Source organism: Carassius carassius, chromosome 29 (genome assembly GCF_963082965.1).
Source record: "Carassius carassius chromosome 29, fCarCar2.1, whole genome shotgun sequence".
Taxonomy (NCBI): Eukaryota; Metazoa; Chordata; class Actinopteri; order Cypriniformes; family Cyprinidae; genus Carassius; species Carassius carassius.
In genome coordinates this window covers 2,277,946-2,297,493 of record NC_081783.1, presented here as the reverse complement: position 1 = coordinate 2,297,493, position 19,548 = coordinate 2,277,946, and the positions used below count along the sequence as shown (strand labels likewise).

At 36.9% G+C, this 19,548-nt stretch overlaps 1 protein-coding gene across 5 annotated transcripts in view; it reads right to left on the bottom strand.

The window, feature by feature from the left end:
* enox2 (ecto-NOX disulfide-thiol exchanger 2) overlaps positions 1-19,548 on the bottom strand; it is a 234,891-nt gene that overhangs the window by 68,844 nt on the left and 146,499 nt on the right. For all 5 annotated transcript variants that reach the window (XM_059515413.1, XM_059515415.1, XM_059515416.1 and 2 more), the window contains one exon: positions 6,771-6,902. In XM_059515413.1, the coding sequence (XP_059371396.1) occupies positions 6,771-6,902 (132 nt within the window). The remainder of the gene's footprint in view (positions 1-6,770; positions 6,903-19,548) is intronic.

Below are 19,548 nucleotides of genomic sequence, written 5' to 3'. Positions count from 1 at the left end.
TGCGAGAGAGAGAAATGATGGAGACTTGAAGAGAAAGTGCAGAAAAACAGCGTCTATTTCGTTCATAACTTGAACCAACTACAACAGGTAAAGCTGTCATCTGTGTGGATATTGGCAATATCGTTAACAGTTCTCGTTTATAATCATAAGGCTTCTTCTTAACAAGATCTTAGTCCATGCTGTGTTCTGTTAATGCATGAACTTCATTATTTGAAGTGCACTTGGCGTCCAGTAATCGCAAAAAGCTTTGTGCTTTGTTACTTTTTAATTTACAAAGTATCAGCTTTAAAATGATTTCAAATTCATAAAAAAAAATCAAACAATAAATGCAGTTTTGGTGCCGTTCACATATCGCGCCTAAAAACACGTGGAAAACGTTAGGCGCGCCGCTTTCTGATTTTTTTCCAAAAGCCTTCGGGCTCTTGCGCTCCTGAGGCGTCTGCCGTTGCTAAGCAACCATCACCTGCTCTCTCCACAAATTTCAGCAAAGGATAAATGGATTTGCAGCACTAAAAATCGCTTGCAGTAGCTCTGTTACTAAATTTATTTAACAATGGCTATCCATATACAGCTATGATCAGCTGTTCCTTCATCTTGGCTGAGCTTTCAACGTTGGTACTGGAAAGGATGAAGCTGATTGGTTGGTTCTTGTCACATGACCTGCGGTGCGCTTGCGGGATTCTGAAAAGTTGAGATGTTTTTAACTTGATGCGGTGCGGGCGCGCCTGGAAAAAAACGAGCGCGTCGCTTCCATTATGAGCACGCATGCATACCGCACGCCTACATTTGAAATAACGAACTTGAGCGCGCAAAAGACGTGTGAACGGCCCCTAATGCGGCAGGCGCGATCGCGAGTAGTGCCTCATTTCAAGCAGCACGTGAACCTATCATACCTTGCTCTTTACTACTAGAGTACATAATGAACATGAATTAACATCAAAAGGTAGGCTATTTTATGAGAGATTCTACAGTACAACACTTTCAAACTGCGGGAAACGTGTAAAGCTTGTAAACATTGCAACGTAATATTAACCTTTCGGTGTCCATAAGCTCATCAGTCAGCTAGAAAAATAACTATAAAGAGGAGCATTTTGCTATATTTATGAGCTATTGAATTTTAATATTTTTACTTAACCTGTTGTCTACATGATTCAACTCCTCCTATAAAATTTTATTTGACTAATTAAGAAAAACAGACTGAAAGTGTGAAAGACATGCGCTCTTAAAAATAAAGGAGCTTAAAAGGTTCTTCACAGAACAATTTTGGTTCCACAAAGAACCATTCAGTCAAAGGCTCTTTAAAGAACAATCTCTTTCTGACCTTTTCATAATCTGTTATTGTCTTCAAATGTTAAAGGTTCTTTATGAAACTATTTAGACAGGAAAAAAGGTTCTTCTATGGTATCATGAAGCACCTTTATTTTTAAGAGAGTATGAGAACATTTACAGGATGCATTGAGGAGGACCCCAAACTATACTCAGGGGCCAAGTGATGCTTATGGTCCATGATATTGGTACAGATTTTGTGTAATAAACAACGCATGACTGTATGTTTCAAGTTGGAAAAGACATTTAGCTCCCACTTTAAGTGAACCTTCATTCCCAGGTCATCTACAAGATGGATTAAAATGCTGATAAAGTCAAGAAAAGATGAGACATAAACACTTCAGTATGATTAAAAAGTTAAAATGTAAAATAACTAATTTAAATAAAACGCATAAAACGTTTATTCTGTGGCACCTAAAAAAATCATTTGGCACCTAAGTTTTTTTCTTATAGGAGCCAATGGCTTCTTACTCGATTTTTTTGGTGGAGCCCTGGTCTTATTGAGTGAGTCACTGAATCATTCACTCAATTTTTTATTTTTGTTAAAAACATTTGGTTCATAGCAAGTGACTTATCTTTATAATAGGTTTACTCACACAGTTACAACAACAGTTACGATTTTGTAGAAAATACATTATGCACACCCCTAATATTCACAATACTTTTGCGATACATTTTGAAGACTGTGACTGAACAATCATCGTTACAAAATTTCAATTCACAGAAATATGTGTGTGGCATTTGTCTTCTAATAAATTATTTTATGAAAATATATAAAATAATGTATATATAGGTAAATATTCCCGACTTGTATCATTATGTTTGCTATTAAATAAGATTGAAATCATAAAAAAAGGTTAACTGCTGTCAATTGCTGTTTGGTTGAAATTATTTTATAATATATTAAATTAAATTAAATTTAAATTTATGCATTTAGCAGACGCTTTTATCCAAAGCGACTTACGGTGCATTCAGGCTATCAATTTTTACCTATCATGTGTTCCCAGGTGAATCGAACCCCCAACCTTGCGCTTGATATCACAATGCTCTACCAATTGAGCTACAGGAACATTATAATACAATATAATATAATATATTTTCACTAAAATAATTTTTTTTTAAATATTAGAAAGATAAATACGGAAGGTAAAATGTATTTAGCTATAATTAACCCTTTCGAGTCGATTAACGCGGATACGCGTTTTGAGTCATTTTCTCCTGATAACCCAGAAAAGAACTTAAATTACACTTTCAGTTTTAATCGTACAGATAAGAGCAATACATCAATTGAATCTGTAAAGGGTCTACTTTTTTTGGATAATGACATAATAACAACAAAACTTTGTGCACTTATAAAATAAAGATAACAAACAAGGTGCGCTGTCTGCAGCCTTTGTCTGCACTGATCTTCTTTTACAAACACGTCATTTAAATGAACTGTAACTCCGTGAATACTCAACGAAAATACATGAGAGAGATATCTATAGAAAGCTTGACATGTCTATTTTTAAACTAAACAAGTGTCGCCGAAAACAGATATTCTGTGATAAAGTAATCCATATGAAAACAACGCGATGTTTGTTTTTCAAGTCTCCCTTCATTATATCTAATGTGACCACGCCCCCGCGCTGAACGCGCTATTCAGATTCAAACTGAAGCGTGCGGCTTGAATACGCCCATAACAGAAGAAAAAGCAGCCAGACTGTTCAAGTTTTTTTATTTTACTGTTTGCTTCGCGATGAGAGGAATAAGACATAAATCATCCCAAGAAGATGTGATGTGGTTGAGGATTTTAGAAATGGATTTCCTCAGAAAAAAAAAGAATGAAGCACTTTATTCAGCAGAGATCATAAACATGAGTAAGTCTCTTTTTATTTATTTATATACTTGTACTAGTTTTCACATAAAGTGTAAACATTTTACTAGTTAGACTTTTTCCAAACTATAATTCCTGACTAAATATATAATCAAGTGAAACATTATGAAGTTTCAATAACAATATACAATACTATACCATTCAAAAGCTTGATGTAAATAAAATAAATGTAACAAATAGATAACTGTAACAAATGTAAAAACAATGCCTTTCTTTCAATTTATTCCCCCTAAAAACCCAGAAAAATATTCTCAGCTCTTTTTAACATTAATAATAATGGTAATAATAATAACAATAAATGTTTTTTTGTAGAAAATAAGATTGTTAAAAGGATTTCTGAAGGATTGTGTGACTGGTGTAAGGATGCCAAACAATTTGTTTGAAAGTCAGCTTTGATTGTTTCTAATAAACTGTTTAACTGCTCCCCCAAGTGGATATTAAAGTATGTTGTGGAATAATTCAATATATTCTAAATAAACCACAAACATAAAAGTATATAGATTTATTTTGTTCTCACATTCTTTCTTGTAACTCCTTCCTCTCAGTGGCACAGATGACTGAATGGCTCATTATGCAGCTCATTATGCGGGTCTTTTGTCTTCTCAGGTGTAAATCACAATGATATTCATGGTAGTTGACGCCTACTCGCATATGACTTTTACCAACAAAAAGTGTCTTAGAAAATTTAAATCAATATATTGTTTTCTGTGAGTGAGTAAACAAGATGATTTTCACATCATTTAGAAAGAAAAATTCTAGGCTACAAGCTCCAGTTCTCAAAAATCCCGGGAACCATTGTTCTTTATGTGATTTTTTGCCTTATTCTAGTGTTTTAACATTTTTAGTTTTTCACTAACCACGCATAATATTTTTTTTCTCAAAAACACAATCATGTACATACATGCATTTCACATATTATTACAGCCCAGTTTGTGCTGATTACAGTGAGATTAGACTTTACCCATTTAGATATTTATAAGAAACTGAAAAAAGCACAAATGTCAGGGCATGACAAAACTTCTCCAGGCCCCAAAAATACCCTTAGACTCCAGAGGGTTAAACAATCCTTGCAGATGCTTATAAGTTTGTGCACTGAATTTTAAAAGAGACACACTTCCTCTTTGTTGATTATAGCATCATCTGTGTGTAATGGAGGCAGGACTGATTAGCTGGTTGGCTGAATGGACTACTCAGTGTCATATTCATAACCGTATGACTCCACACAACTTGCTGAGGCAGCAGAGTACAGGAATGGAATGGAGTTTGTGGCGAGTTTAGTTTGGGAGACTGTTAGGATGTTGGAGGCAACAGCTGCTCCCTCTGTTTGATTAATGATGTCCGACTCGAGGCAGACAGTACTGCTCTTCCCTCCACCTCCAATCAAAATACAGCCTGAGCCAATGCCGACTGAACAGAGAGGGTCATAACAACATGAAGCAGACCCAGTTCTCCCCACAGCACGGTGGAAAGGACGGGTCAGCAGAAAGCTCAGACCAAAATTATTTCCCACTAAGGAGCCTAAGGAATCAATGACAATCAAGGAAAGAAAAAGGGACGAGGAAAGTGGAGAAATATCTATACGCAGGAGTGACCCGCTGTGATGCCCTGATTCAAGGCCTTCATCTGTATTCTTCCAGTCTCTGCCAGACAGGAAGCAAGAGGAGGCAAAAAGGCTCCCAGAATTCCCTGCGGCGGGACTGATTAGAATAAAAGAGCCACAGTACTGGGGGAGCGAGCTCCCGGGAGCCAGGACACATTAACAGCACTAAGAGCCGTTTCATTCCAGCTCATTGCATGGCTCGCAGATTAAAGCTGCATAGTCTTTCTCTCATAAAACTGCCATCAGCATTTCTCTCCTCCCAATGCCAGTCTATAAACCACTAGACAGACTCCAGAATTTGCTCTCGGGCGGTGAACTTGAGACGTTTGCGTGGTGGTCGCATAAACAGCGCAAATTAAATTTGATAGAAAAATAGCATAGGTGGCTAGAGCATCCCCACGGCCCACTTCATTTGAAACATGGACCTATAGCGGGCTACACCCGCGCACACATATATCTACAAATGGGACTTTAAATAAGACGAAGGAGGTGATTTGTGAAACTCCAAAGAGATATGATTCTAAAAACCGAGGGAAAAAAAGACACATGGCCGTACAAGCTGCATTTATACTGATGAAAGCAGCCCATCATTTTGAATGAAACTGTAGAAAGGACAAAAATGAGATGTTTGCTGCCTTTTGGATGACCCTCCAGTGTTTTCTTTTCAGCGTGATGAAAATCCATCCGTCTTGCAGATGCATTTCATTCTAATCTTCCTGGAATTAAATCAACGGTTCAATGGCATTTTTGGATCGCTCACCTTTGGTGCGTGCTAATAAACGATGCGGTGCGAAAGAGAAATGAGCTCTGAAATGTGCGCTGTGGATGTGTAGGTTTAAGTGACTCATGCGCACCAGCAGAGATGTTCTGCAGCTCCATCCAGCTGGCATTACACAGCCTCGGCTCCAAGCGTCACACAGCCGCTCTTTCGCATTGTGCTGCTGACTAACCAATGAGATGAAAAAGCCCTGAGACTAATTGGCCACTCTGACGGCACTGTGGGAATGTGTTTGAAGTTTTCACACTGGTACTTTCACACTCTTGCTGACTCAGTCGAGCGCTCTGCTTCTGGCCCACAGGATGCATCAGCCTCAGTCCAGCAAACATACAGACATCTTTTGCAGTGTGGTCCATACTGCAGCTTATTTGATCCCAAAACAGGTCATTTAGACAGAACCGGAACATCATTCTATTTTTAAATGATGATTACAGCTGAAATCGGTGATAGTTGATTCAAATAATGACACTGCAATTTCCATGAGAGTGTTAATAAAAACTAAAACTATTAAAAACATTTTTGTTAACTGACATTAAAAAATTAGATAAAATATAAATACAAGATAAAAAAAACAAATTGCCCTTGAAATTAAAATTAGAAATGTTGGGCTGGCAACAAAATGAAATGTGTGTAAAAAAATAAATAAAGCTAAGTAGAAATATTAATTAAAGCTAATAATATTAATAATAATGGCAAAAGCACTTGATAAAATTTCTGAAATTAAAATGACATCTGAACATTTAAAAATAAAAGGCAATTCAAATCATCAATAAATATTATATTAGTCTAAAATAACACTGATATCATCAGAAAATGACTGTGAAAATATTTCAAATTTCCTTCCATCTAAAACTTTTCCACAGATACATCCCAGCAAAAGAGCGGAAGTCTGCCAGGAAAACAGTATGTTACTAGCAAGTGTTTTCACGATATCCAACATTCCAGTAGACAGAAGCACTAGGCTACACTTCAGAGGAAGAACTGGCTGCTGGATTTGTTTTTGAAGCATGCATCTTTGAAATATATCCAAAAGCTATATTTGCACTGAAGATCACTAAGTTTTTTGTTGTTGTAGTGCATTATGTGATTAAAATTTAAAAAATGAATTGATGAATGGATGAATGAATGAATGAATGAATGAATGAATGAATGAAAAGCCTGAAATGCCGTTGTACAGTATAGTGAGTTACCTGACATGATGGGTTGTCCAGTCATGCTCATGGGAGCCATCCCGAGGTTGTTCATGGCAGTCGCCCAAGCATTAGGGTCCGACATGGGCATCGCTAAAGAGTTGGTGTCCATGCCGATATTTCTGAGCCCCTCTGAAAGAGAGAAAAACACCATCCAAGTTTATCTCTAGAAGTGTTCGGCTCTTCTAAAAGACAGAATGTGTTTAAATATTCAAACCTGAGTGAAATTATAATTCCTGTCTGGAAATTGTGCCTATTTGTGTAACCTGAACTCTCAGTGACAAATATGTTACTCAATAAACCCATTTAGCTCACATTTATGACCAAAATCTGAAGTTGGAGCTGTTGATATACACCACTGTACAACAAACTGGGAACAGTGAAATTGTCTGATGTTTTTATGCTCACTAATGCTGCATTTATTTACTAAAAATTACAGTAAAAACAGTAGTATTCTGAACTATTAATACAATTGGAAATAGTTACTGTTCTCTATTTGAATAACTTAAAATGTAATTTATTCCTGTGATCAAAGCTGAATTTTCAGCATCATCACTCCAATCTTCAGTGTCACATGATCTTTCAGAAATCATTTTAATATTCTGCTCAAGAAACATTTCTGATTATTATCAGTGTTGAAAACAGTTGACCTGCTGAATAATTATGTGGAAACTTTTTTTTTTAATTATGTGGAAGGATTCTTTGATGAGTAGAATGTTCAAACAGAGCATCATTCGTTTGAAATCTTTTGTAACAATGTAAGGCTTAACTGTCAGTTTTGATTAATGTGTCCTGGCTGAATAAATGTATTAATTTACTGTCGACCTCAAACTTTTGAAAGCAATGAAACAAGAATAGTTTAGAACAAGTAGTTTGATTCATTGTGCAAGCACATTGTAGTTTGTATTTAAATGTGTTATACATGGGCTTTAAAAAGTCTGAGCTGAGGACTGGAACTTTATGAAGTGTTTGAGTTGAGAGAGGAATGAGACGTGAAGTCTTCATCAGCTTAACCCATAAAACATTTTATTATGATAAACTGGGAGCTTCTTAGAGAACTCATTTATGTACTATTAACACAGCAGAGGTGCTAATGTGCTTTAGCACACCATCACTTCAGAGAAAACAGACTGCCGTTTTAACTGCTGCCAGAGCTCTGATAAACTTCAGTATCGCCCACCGAAAGAATGAACGCTAGAAACAGAGAAACCGAGCTCAGAAAGTTCCCATATCTGAGGTGTGAGAACATATGCTTCCCGCGCGGAGTGGGCAGCCGTCACACAGAGATCATTCCTATTGAGAAAATGCCATTGTGTTTCGTGGTTGGTCAGGGAATTATTTTAGTTTGAGTTAATGAAAAACAGCATGCTAATTGGTTTTCAGGTTCTCCAGAGGGATATCAAAGGTGGTTTTGGTCAAAAACTTGAATTAGCATGATTATACGTTAACAACTCTGATTCTGCTCTCAGCTTTACACGTACTCACACTCTGAAATGATTCATCTCTATGGCAACACTCATAGTGCCAACACGGATCCATGTGCGGCTTTGTTGTTGATAATTAACTTCTATTTATTCACCTCTACACTTCTTTGCAAAACACTGACAAATAAAGAAAGTGAACCAGGTAACACTGGCTACAATAAAATGACATTTCAAACAGAAATATCAGAATCAGAAAGAGCTTTATTGCCGAATTTATTTTTATTACAGTCTGAACTGTTCTCTGTAGTCTTCTGATGTCTGAACCAAACCAGACAGTTATTGAAGTACAGAGGATGAAGGAGGAACCAGAACGACGTACAGAACTACTACTACATGTTATTTTATTATTTTAACATTTGGAAGCTCGTAATCATTCTAACACAACACAAGAGTAAATTCAAAGTCAGGTTTCTCCAATACCATCCTGGTTCTGGATTGAACAGATGAAGCTGAAGGAAGTGTGCCTGGTTGATCTTCTGCAGGTTCTCAGAGGACATCTCTCTGATGTCTTCCTCTCTGTCATCCGAACAGATGGCGGAGGTTTAATCATCTGCATCAGTGGCAGTGGTGTGAGCGGACTGGAGCGACAGGCAATTTCCCTCCCTCTGAAATCACGCCGCTCCAAATCCTCGCCGGACTTTCCATTTTCCGCTCCTCAATCACTTCCCACTCTTTGATTAAAGAAACTTTGCTCCGAAACTAAATACCTTTTCAGAAGTTACGGGTCTTTTTTATGTTTTTGAAAGAAGTGTCCTTAACACTTTTTGAAGAGTTTTCCCTTAAATAAACTTCTTTACAGATTATTGATTGGAAGTAAAGTAGTTGTTGTGGTAGTTATTTATTTATTTTTTTTACCTAACATGTGTTCCCTGGGAATTGAACCCACAACCTTTTACGCTTCTAACGCAATGCTCTACCACTGAGCCACAGGAACACATAAGCTTTGTAAGAATTAATAAACAGCCAACATGCTAGTAATATGCATTATAATAAACAACTAGTTTACTGTATAGTGAATAGTTTTTGCTAATCTAAAATGTTTCTGAAAATCTTTTATGTTCACCAAGGGTGCATTTATTTGATCAAAAATAAAAATATACAATAAAAACAATAATATGGTCAAATATTATTGCAATTTTAATAATAATTTTAAATAATATAATTGTGATCATTTTAAATGTTATAATAAATTGTATAATAAAATGTTGATTCTCCATAAACTTTCTTATTAAATTAAGCTAAACCTGTGCTGCTGTTACTGCAAACAGTGCTAGATTTTTTTTGAAGGACGTTTTGATGAATAATGAAGTTCAAAAGCATTTGCTTGAAATAAAAATCTTTTGTAACATTGTAAGTGTCTTTACTGTCACTTCTGGAACAAATAAGATCTATCTGTGCTGAATAAGTATTAATAATAATAATAATAAAAAGTGAGTTTTCACATTTGAATCTCTCTTTTATTCTGATGGCTAACAGTCCTTCAAAGCGTTTTAATACATTGTGAAATAATGCTGATGCGGAATTGTATTCTGGCCTGTTAACATGCATGTGTTGTTTATGGTGGAGTAGGGACAGAGTGAGAGAACACTGTGAGGCTTTCAGAAAAACAAGGCAAAAATCAAACAAAGGTTCGCTTCGCTCCATTTCCAGTCCTTTGCACAGTCTGATCAGCAGGCTAGAGGAACATTACAAAAGCCTTATCCAGAATAAACACACTGCCATCAAGGCATCACGCAGTCAAAGTGTTTAAGATTACTAAGGATAATGCAGCACTGCATAAGAGTGAAACTGAAGCCCATACTTCACTTTCTGATGAAAAGTATATAAGCGGAGGATATGAAATGTGTTTGGTCAGGAGCTGGAACTCATTAAAAAGCTGTTTCATTGGCAAGCAAAAACTGCATTTTGAATATTGCTTCAAAGATTATTCAATAACAGCACAGGATGTTTGAAGCCAAGCCTGAAGAGGCCACTTGTCTTGCCAGGACGGAGAGGCAAACAAAACTGATGACTCAAGAGTAAAACCCCTACAACAAACTCATGCTTACATACAAAGTTTATATATGCATATACATATACGAAATAGCATGCAACCAAGGAATCTTTTATTTAACCATATATAATACGAATGGTTGAGGACTGGTTGACGACAATTCTTGATACGGACACTATATATATATATATATATATATATATATATATATATATATACAAAATCACTAAAACTGTAACTAAAACTAATTTCAATAATCAAAACCTAATTTAAAATCTAAAGATTATATGCAATGATATGAAAATACTGATGTTGCACATAAGTTTAAGTTTTTGTTAATATTATGAATTAGAATTCCTGAAAATACTGACTTTAAATGTTAGTATTACAGTAATTTTTTTACGGTCCATTTCCAGAGAGGCAAACAGTATGTACTTACTGTAGTAGATTGTGCTGACCTAACAAACCCACTTTGGGAGGAATTGACTTCCCAGCGGACAGTTTCATCTCGTTAGGTTTAATCTAGAGCTGAAACAACGAATCGATTTAATCGATTAAAATCGATTATTAAAATAGTTGTCAACTAATTTAGTCATCGATTCGTTGCTAAATAACTTTTATTTGCCGTAAGCGGCTCATTTTGTGCATATTTCAAATCTGTGGTGACCAAAGTGTGGCAGTAATGAGCCACCGGAGGTTTTACTCAGCCAGTACAGCAGGAGAAGTAGCGAATAGCCAATAGCTGGCCTCGTTTTATGTCACGTGCTTCCCCAACAGCGTCTCTGCAGCATTTAGCGGGATGTGGGAGACTGGGAGTACTTTACTTTGAGCCTTCAAAAAAGAAGAGTAACCTGTAAACTCTTCACTACTGAACTGTTTAAGGGGACGTTCACATATCGCGTCTTTTGCGCGCTCAAGTTCGTTATTTCCAACACCGCACCGCATCGAGTTAAAACATTTCAACTTTTCAGAATGCTGCAAGCGCACCGCGGGTCATGTGACAAGAACTATCCAATCAGCTTCATCCTTTCCCGTAACAACTTTAAAAGCTCAGTCAAGATGAAAGGAACAGCTGATCATAGTTGTATATGGATTTCCATTTTGAAATAAATTTAGTAGCAGAGCTACTGCAAGCGATTTTTTGAGCTGCAAATCCATTTATCCTTTGCTGAAATTTCCGCTTCTTCAAGGAGAGAGCACGTCATGGTTGCTTAGCAAAGGCAGACCCCTCAGGCGCGCTTCTGCCCGAGCGCTTTGGAAAGAAGGAGAAAGCGGTGCGCCTAGCGTTTTCCACGCGTTTTTAGGCGCGATATGTGAACGGCCCCTAAGACTTTCATTTGTGCAGATTCTCCAGTACAATGTTGTTTGCAAATGTTTAGTCGTAAAAGCTGATAACATTGCTTTTTAACAGTTAACATTTAAAGCTTTACAAACATGTTCTGTGATCAGTTTGTCGTTTACCAGTTCATAATTCAGTCGTGCAGCCTAATTATGACTGAATGAGAGAGATAAATGTTTAAAGATATTTGAAATGCACTTTTTTTCTAAGTATTCACTGCTCTTTTTCACACAGCAAAAAGTGTGTGTCCCCAATTTTTTTTTCTGGACAACCTTCTGATGGATTTTACTTTAAATTGTGAGTTCCATTCAGGTTTCATGCCATTGGCACTTTTTTCGAAGGATTGTTTACAATTTCACAGCAAAAGCTATAAAGCTGTTTTCCAGTAAATAATAAAATACAATGCACTGCAATTTTATTCTGTTTTATCCTTATTCTTCGGGAAAATATGTTCTGAAAGATTCCTTAATAAGCTTTGTTCAGGATGTTAAACTACTTTAGGAGCTCTAAGGACTGCCATGGTGAAAACATTATTTGATATCTCCTTGTGAAATTTGCTAGAGTATGGGTCAGTGTTTTGATTGCAGAAGAGTTCGACAAAGGATTACTAACACAATAAAACAACTCCAGGTATATTTTTAATGAGGATATGACAATGCAAAATGGTTAAAATCTCTTAAAAATCTATGCTGAAGGATAAAGACCATTTATAATTTAATAATTTACTTGGGGAAAAAATGGAAAAAACTAAAATATAAGCACATAAACCGATTAATCGATTAATCGTAAAAATAATCGACAGATTAATCGATTATCAAAATAATCGTTAGTTGCAGCCCTAGTTTAATCGTCCTTCGGGACACTCGAAGTCACCTTTCTAAAACTCCAGGGAGAAAGAGCATTTAGAAAAAATAAGGCTGGTTGAAAGTCACTGGGGATGGATGAGGAAAGGGTCCCACACAGGCCTGTTTTTCTTCATCTACAGGTTCCTTTCTATCACACACACACACACAAAAACACACACACACACAAAAACACACACACACACACACACACACACACACACACACACACACACACACACACACACACACACACACACACACACACCTCTGCCACTGGGTGGTCACAAAACTTTCTCAATAAAGCTGTCCATGGCTCACTGCCCAAATCTCCCTCAGAAGGCCAAGACAAACTCAGAGACATTTATTTTTCGATCTACAAGGTCTTAACAGCTAGACGGACAATTACTTGCTCTTCAGCAACAGGGACAACTTTCACAGGAAGTTGAGGGTCATGAAGAGATTCGCACACACATACATAAACAATCATATCTATTATTACTAACCCAGATAATTTTGGTTTCCTTAGTTCACCTGTACATGAAAATTATTTACTCGCCCTCAATCTGGTTCTGGAAGAAAAAAAAAAATGAACACAATGAAAGCCATTGCATGTGCAAATACAGTTCAAAATTCTTTAAAATATATTTTGTGTTTCACAAAGTAATCTGGGATATGTTTTGAAATAGGGCTGGGCGATATAAAAAAAAAAATGATATCTCGATATTGTCAAATTTTTTATGATATTCGATATATATCTCGAAATGTTTGCATTTGCATTTAAATAATAAAAAATAAAACATTATTTTCTTTTGCCCATTAAAAAAAATAAAAAAAACATTTAGATTAAACAGCTAATTTAAGCAGTTAAAAATCTAGACCAAGAGAGCACTTACTGCTTTTTATTAAATGAATCCATGTAGGCCTATATGTAACTGAAGCAGTGCAAATTAAGTAACAGTTACAGAAAGTGCATTTTGTCAACTTTTTAGTGCATGCAATTCACAATTTAAACTATGCAACTGGGATAAGTATTTTATTTTAATTTTTTTAACAAGTTTTTAAGCTAAGAACACAAGTCTGTCAACTGTCTGTGGTTTTAAGAGAAGCTCTGTGGCATGAAACTATGTTCCTACTGACACTAAAAACCCTCTTAGATGGGGAGCTCGTTGCTGAAGCACATAGCTATTTCTTATATATAAATATATATAAATGAATACCAAAGACTTTTGCATTCTCTCTGTCTATATTATGGAAACTGGTAAACATATCAGTGAAATTCCCCAATAGTAATTCCAAATGGCCATAGCCTGTGTTTCTCTATTCAAACATCAGCGGTCGAGTAAGTGCATTTATTTTGCGATCACAAACGCAAACAATACAGTTGAGATCTCCCGACAGAACACAGACCGGCTGAACGATGCTTTCATTAGATCGCTCAATTCCAGCTTGTTAGTGTTTTCAGATTATCGTCAGCGGCTCTTCCGCAATCAGGAGTGAGCACGTGCGCATGGTTGCCAGATTGCTTAAAATAAGCAAACACCGGGCAGAAAATGTATCCTTGTAACAGTGGAGCTCTGATTCGGAGATTTAAACTCTTGTGATCTGGCAACCGCTATCATTACAGCTCTCGTAGTAGAGGGGCGTAGAGCAGTCAGCAGTTACAGGTTCCTTTTTTGGACATTCGGCGCGTTCTTTTGGGAAAGTATGCTTGAATTTGAAATATTCGATATTCCCGATATATTCAAATTGTACATTGTCGTCAAAATTATTCCGATATTATCGCCAATATTCGATATATCGCCCAGCCCCATTTTGAAACGACATGATGCAAGTAAATGATGACAGAATTGTGCATTTTTATGTGAACTAACCTTTTAGTCTTTACCTTTTATCTTATTGAGGTTTCAATAAGAGTATTTGTTTTAGTTTTTAAATTTGGTTTAAAAAAAAAAAAGTCTTTACCAGTGAGACTAAATAAAAGTATACTATATAAATAAATTATTCCAAAATGTTAAAAACAAATAATGTTGGTGCGAATAAAACAAAGATGCAAAGTGTTTCATTCTACCATATTTTGATTCATTCTACACTGCATATTTATGTGCATATTTTAGCACAAAGCATTTGCCAAACTGCCAACCAAGCATTGCGTTTACCAAAAACAATCAAATAAATATGTTCTAAAATACAACTTTGCATCCTTCTCATTCAAAAGGCACGTGTAGATTAATTTCTCACTCCATAACCCTCTCTGGGGAGATCTTTCAAGCTGGAGACGGCAGGCAAGCATTAGAATGAAGTCTTCAGGGACGCGCCATGATTGCAAACCTCATTATGTCAAACCATCACGATTTCAATCAGCCTTTTGGATCACCTTGAAAAGACAAGTTAAGCCAGCTAACAACAAAAGACTGCTGTTTTGAACTCAAGATTCAAATGCCAAGCAGAAAACACCTCCATCTGATCCCACAGATCACTTCTACAGGGTTCAGGTCATTGAGATCTCTCTGAAACACTAGATATCAGGTGTTGCAGCTTTGCACATCAAACATGCTGAGAGCCCTCCTTCTGAGACCATATGATGGCTATCAAACGATAAGCGTCTCGAGAGCCTTATTGAATGCAACATTCATTCATACATCTCTGGATTGCCCATGTCTTAATGAATGTAGGAGGAAGTACGATCACTTGATTAATTACACTTTCAACACTTTCGATTTTCTTATTGATCGTGAATGAGGTTTTCATCTGATTTAAGTGATTTGTAGTACAGTACAGTGTGCTGCGTTTATGGTCGCAAATCAACATCAAGTCCAGTTGAGTTAAAATACACAAAGTACAGTACTTCCTCCATGTTTAACACTCTGTACTATAAATTCACTGATATTTATGAATGATGAATGATGCTGAAAATCATCGGCCGATATCTGTGTTTAGTAGCGCCGATTTAAAGTCAGGCACGTCGGCGGGCAGCCCCGTGTTATTGGTGCGGTGGAAAGTGCTGCTGCCACTGCATGTGAAGCACCCCAAGCCAAAACTTTTGGAAGATTCAACAACAGTCCTGGGAGATAAAGGTAGTCAGAGAATTTCACTCTGTAAATGGGGTGGAGAAGTTGGCAGCTCTAACAAAAAACACTGCAGCGTGACGTTACCAAAGTAAACTGTCTCTGACGTTACTCCGCCCCGCTCACAGACAGCACCGCGCTCGGAGAGACAGCTGTCCTGGAGCTGCCCAGAACGGTGAATCACATTTGTTCGGAGGCACGGTTTGATGCAGACAATAACCAGTTTTCCATCCAACTCATTTGTATTTAGGGATGTCAATATTCGATAATTTCCATGATCGATCGTCGTTTAAATTAATGATCAATTAATTACCTTAGTGCTGCAAAATCTGCGTCTGCAGTGGTATTATTATTATGTGCAAAAGCCACTTGGAAAAAAAGCTTTCTCACCCAAATTAAAGGGGTTTTAGTCTGAATAAAATGCTAGTAGCAGGACTGTAAAATGAATAGATGTGATTATGATCATCTGATAAAATGAAGAGAGCGCGCCATACGTTGGAGATCATGTTACTTTGTTGACTGTTTCCCATCAAGGAAGACTGCTGAATGCGCCTCGTGTTGTATTTTAAAACGCAACTGCAATGTTTTCAAATGACACACTATAGTAATGGTGCAACGGATCATCATTGATCAATATCTTCGGTTCAGCACACACGTGACCCGCGGATTGATTTATGAAAAAAAAAAGTTGCCCATGTTTAGTCCACACTCAGTGGTCATGGCGAGCGGAGGAACGGAGGAGCTTGAACGCCCCGCACATTTTGTATTCCCTGTCAGATATAATGATGAGGAAAGAGGTTAGAGTGAGAATATTGTGCCAGATCTTTATGAACAGGAGAAGAAAACAGTTGTGGATGAACTATCCCGAGCATCCTCTGTTGCGCTCATGACAGACCGGTGGACGTCCAGGAGGACGGAGAGCTCTGTGATGATAACTACTCACCATCACAGCACACTGGGAGATGAGAAGTCAGGCTATTATGTTAAAAAGAAGATATTATGTGCACTTTAAGTTGATTTCATATAATTTAATAATTTAATGTTAATAAAAAAAGACAAAACGTATGTTTATTTGTCTTGGCCTTTTTTTTTTTTTTTGCTGATCCGAAAAAATGATCCGATCCATAAGAGGACGAGCGAGCGCGGGTTTGACTAGATGTATTTGGAGGTTATTGCTCACGTCTCGTTCTGCACATATCCAAATGTTTCCATATTCATAATGTATCTGAATGTTAAACTATAATATTTTTTATTTATTTAATGTAAACTAGATGATAAAGATCATCCTCTTCACATGAGCAAAAACGTCCTTGGCATAACAGCAGAGTGGACCGGTATACTACGGTCTATTTAAACTGACCAGTGTAACCTTTTAAATGTTTGGTTGACTGTACTTTATTTTAATAATGAACAGACTGCGATGTAAGTTTGAAATTAGAATGCACTTTAGATGTTCTGTGTCATTTATACCAAACACAAATGTTGCTGGTTGCTAGTGTGTTTGCAGCACTACTGTTATTTATTTTTTATATATATTTTTTTTTTATATTTTTCAGATTTTTATTTTTAAAATTTTATTTATTTAAATGTATATTTAAGTTTACATTTATGTTCCAACAAACTTGAAAAATTCTACTTGATAAATGCTCTAAAACTTTTATGTAAATGATTGACTTTTATTTATATATATATATATATATTACCTGTTTTATATATTTAATACTTGGTCAGTTTATTGATTTTGTTTGGTTAACTTTGGATCCATTTTTTATTTTAATACCGTGCAGTGCACAAAATTAAGATTCGAGAGATGGTTCAAGTCAGTGCTCAATAAATGATGATAAGTTTAGAAATGTTGTGCATCCACCTATTATTAGTGTGACATTTTTGCATGCAAATGAAGGGGAAAACTTCAAGATATCGGCCCTAAAAATCGGCAGCACATATCGGCCATCGGCTGACCCTGACCTCTACACATTGGCATCGGCATCGGCTATAGAAAAACCCATATCGGTCGATCTCTAATTCTAGGTATGCTAACATGTCCTGGACCAAATCTTCTAACAAAGAGATAGCACCTAATGAATTAATAATAAAGTAGTACAAAGTAAAAAAAATGTTTTATTATTATGCAGTAACCGTTTTATCACATCTAAAAGGCACTCAAGGCTGTACTATTCTGTTAATAAAGTCAAAGATAAAAGGGTTGCAGGCACTCTGCTGCATGTCAAAGTCAACTATGCCCTTCAGCTGTGACTGTATTCATAAAACAGCACAGCCTCAGCGTCAAAAACATATACTAAGGGCTGACTCACCAGCTGTCTTACCTTAGTAAATGAGTTATAATAGAATTCCCGTTCGGGCCTCGAGTTTAAGGGCAGGAATAATGTTTTTCTTCCCATCAGAGTATCATTTTACACTGGCAAAAACAAGTCTGTTAAGTTGAAACAGATATTGTTGAATCTTGGCTGGATTTCTCTGGCTCCTGCGGAAGCTGGTTTGGGCGCAGATCGCAGAGGCTTGTTATAATGTGGCCGGCATTACTGTGGAGGTGGATTCAAATTAACTCCTGGTGCGGGTCAAACGCCCCGGACCCGTTCCAGCCAGACGCTCGCGAACATGACAGCAACAAGCTCTTTCAAACAATGTGACGTGCGCTGTGATCCCACATCTGTGTGTTTACACAAATTATTTATTTCTACGTCTCTCTTCTGGCTGGATTAAGGGAATAATTAGTTTTGGGTTCCAGCTCAATGGCGGGAACATTTCCCTCGCCGCTCCACATTCATCCCCCAAATGTACGATTGAGGACTATGCATCAGGGCTTTGGGCTCTTGAAGGGTTGTTGTGAGCCATTTGAGATGGAAACGGAGTCAGACAGCATTGCACCTCTGAGCTCTAAGACCTGAGCGGCTTCATAGAGAGCAGCCATCATTACCAGACACTTCACCTCGCTCACGAGAGCTAGCTCAGGCGTGCAGACCCCTGTGATGCAGCATCTACAGTCACGACTGCAGAAAATCTATTATTCATGCCTGGAAAAGCAAGCCATGAGATACGGAAGCCTTAAAAAGACTTGCATTGACATGTGACCTCGACAAAACAAAAGCGGTTTTCTTTTGGTCTGGAGGTAGCAAAAGCCATTTCAGTTCTATACGGCTGCATCACGCTTGATCAGGGATTCACTGAAGTTGAAAGCGCTCTACTGTATGTCTGTCAGTGATTGAGCACTTTCACACCACTGTGTTCAGACACTCCAGAAAGAGACTACAGTGACTCAATATAATATATACATTGGCCAATATAAATGTATGTTTGACAGACGCAGATTAAATAATTAGCAGCCGAACAGAGAAACAGAGAGCAACTTCAGACTACTAGAAAATTAAGTCAAGAAACCAAGATGGAAGAATAAATAATACTGAATGGAATTATTAGGCAGTGAAAGACATGCAATTAAACTACAGTTCAAAATCTTGGTGCAAGCAGGCTAATAACAAGTAAGAAATTATAAGAGTAACATAAGACTATAAGACCATTATCTGAAATAAATAATTATTTTGAAAGTCACAGGGGATTAGTTTATTATAAAAAATCTGATTAGAAAAGCCAAATTTAAAGCTGGTGTTAGCTAGCTGATATATATATAGATGTGTGTGTGTGTGTGTGTGTGTGTGTATGCATGTATATAAATCACAAGATAAAGAGTAGTGCTGTTATTGGCCAAAACCTTACTCTGCCTTCCAAAATGAAGCACTGCACTAAATAAGCTCAAATGACTATAGATGAGATCATTTCAAAAAGGCCTAAAGTTTGCTAATGGTTTATACTGAATTACTGGAAGATTAAGTTATCATTACATTTATTCCACACTGTTTTTTAAACCCGAATTTTGCTGATGCTGTTATTTTAGCGTGCTTAACATCATCACTACTTGGCTTTACACATGAATTCATACAACTAGTGAAGAAACTTGATGAACTCATGCACACCCTGATGCCGTGCAGCTCTGAACCGCAGGGATCCCGAGAGACTGCGATGTGCCTGAGCAA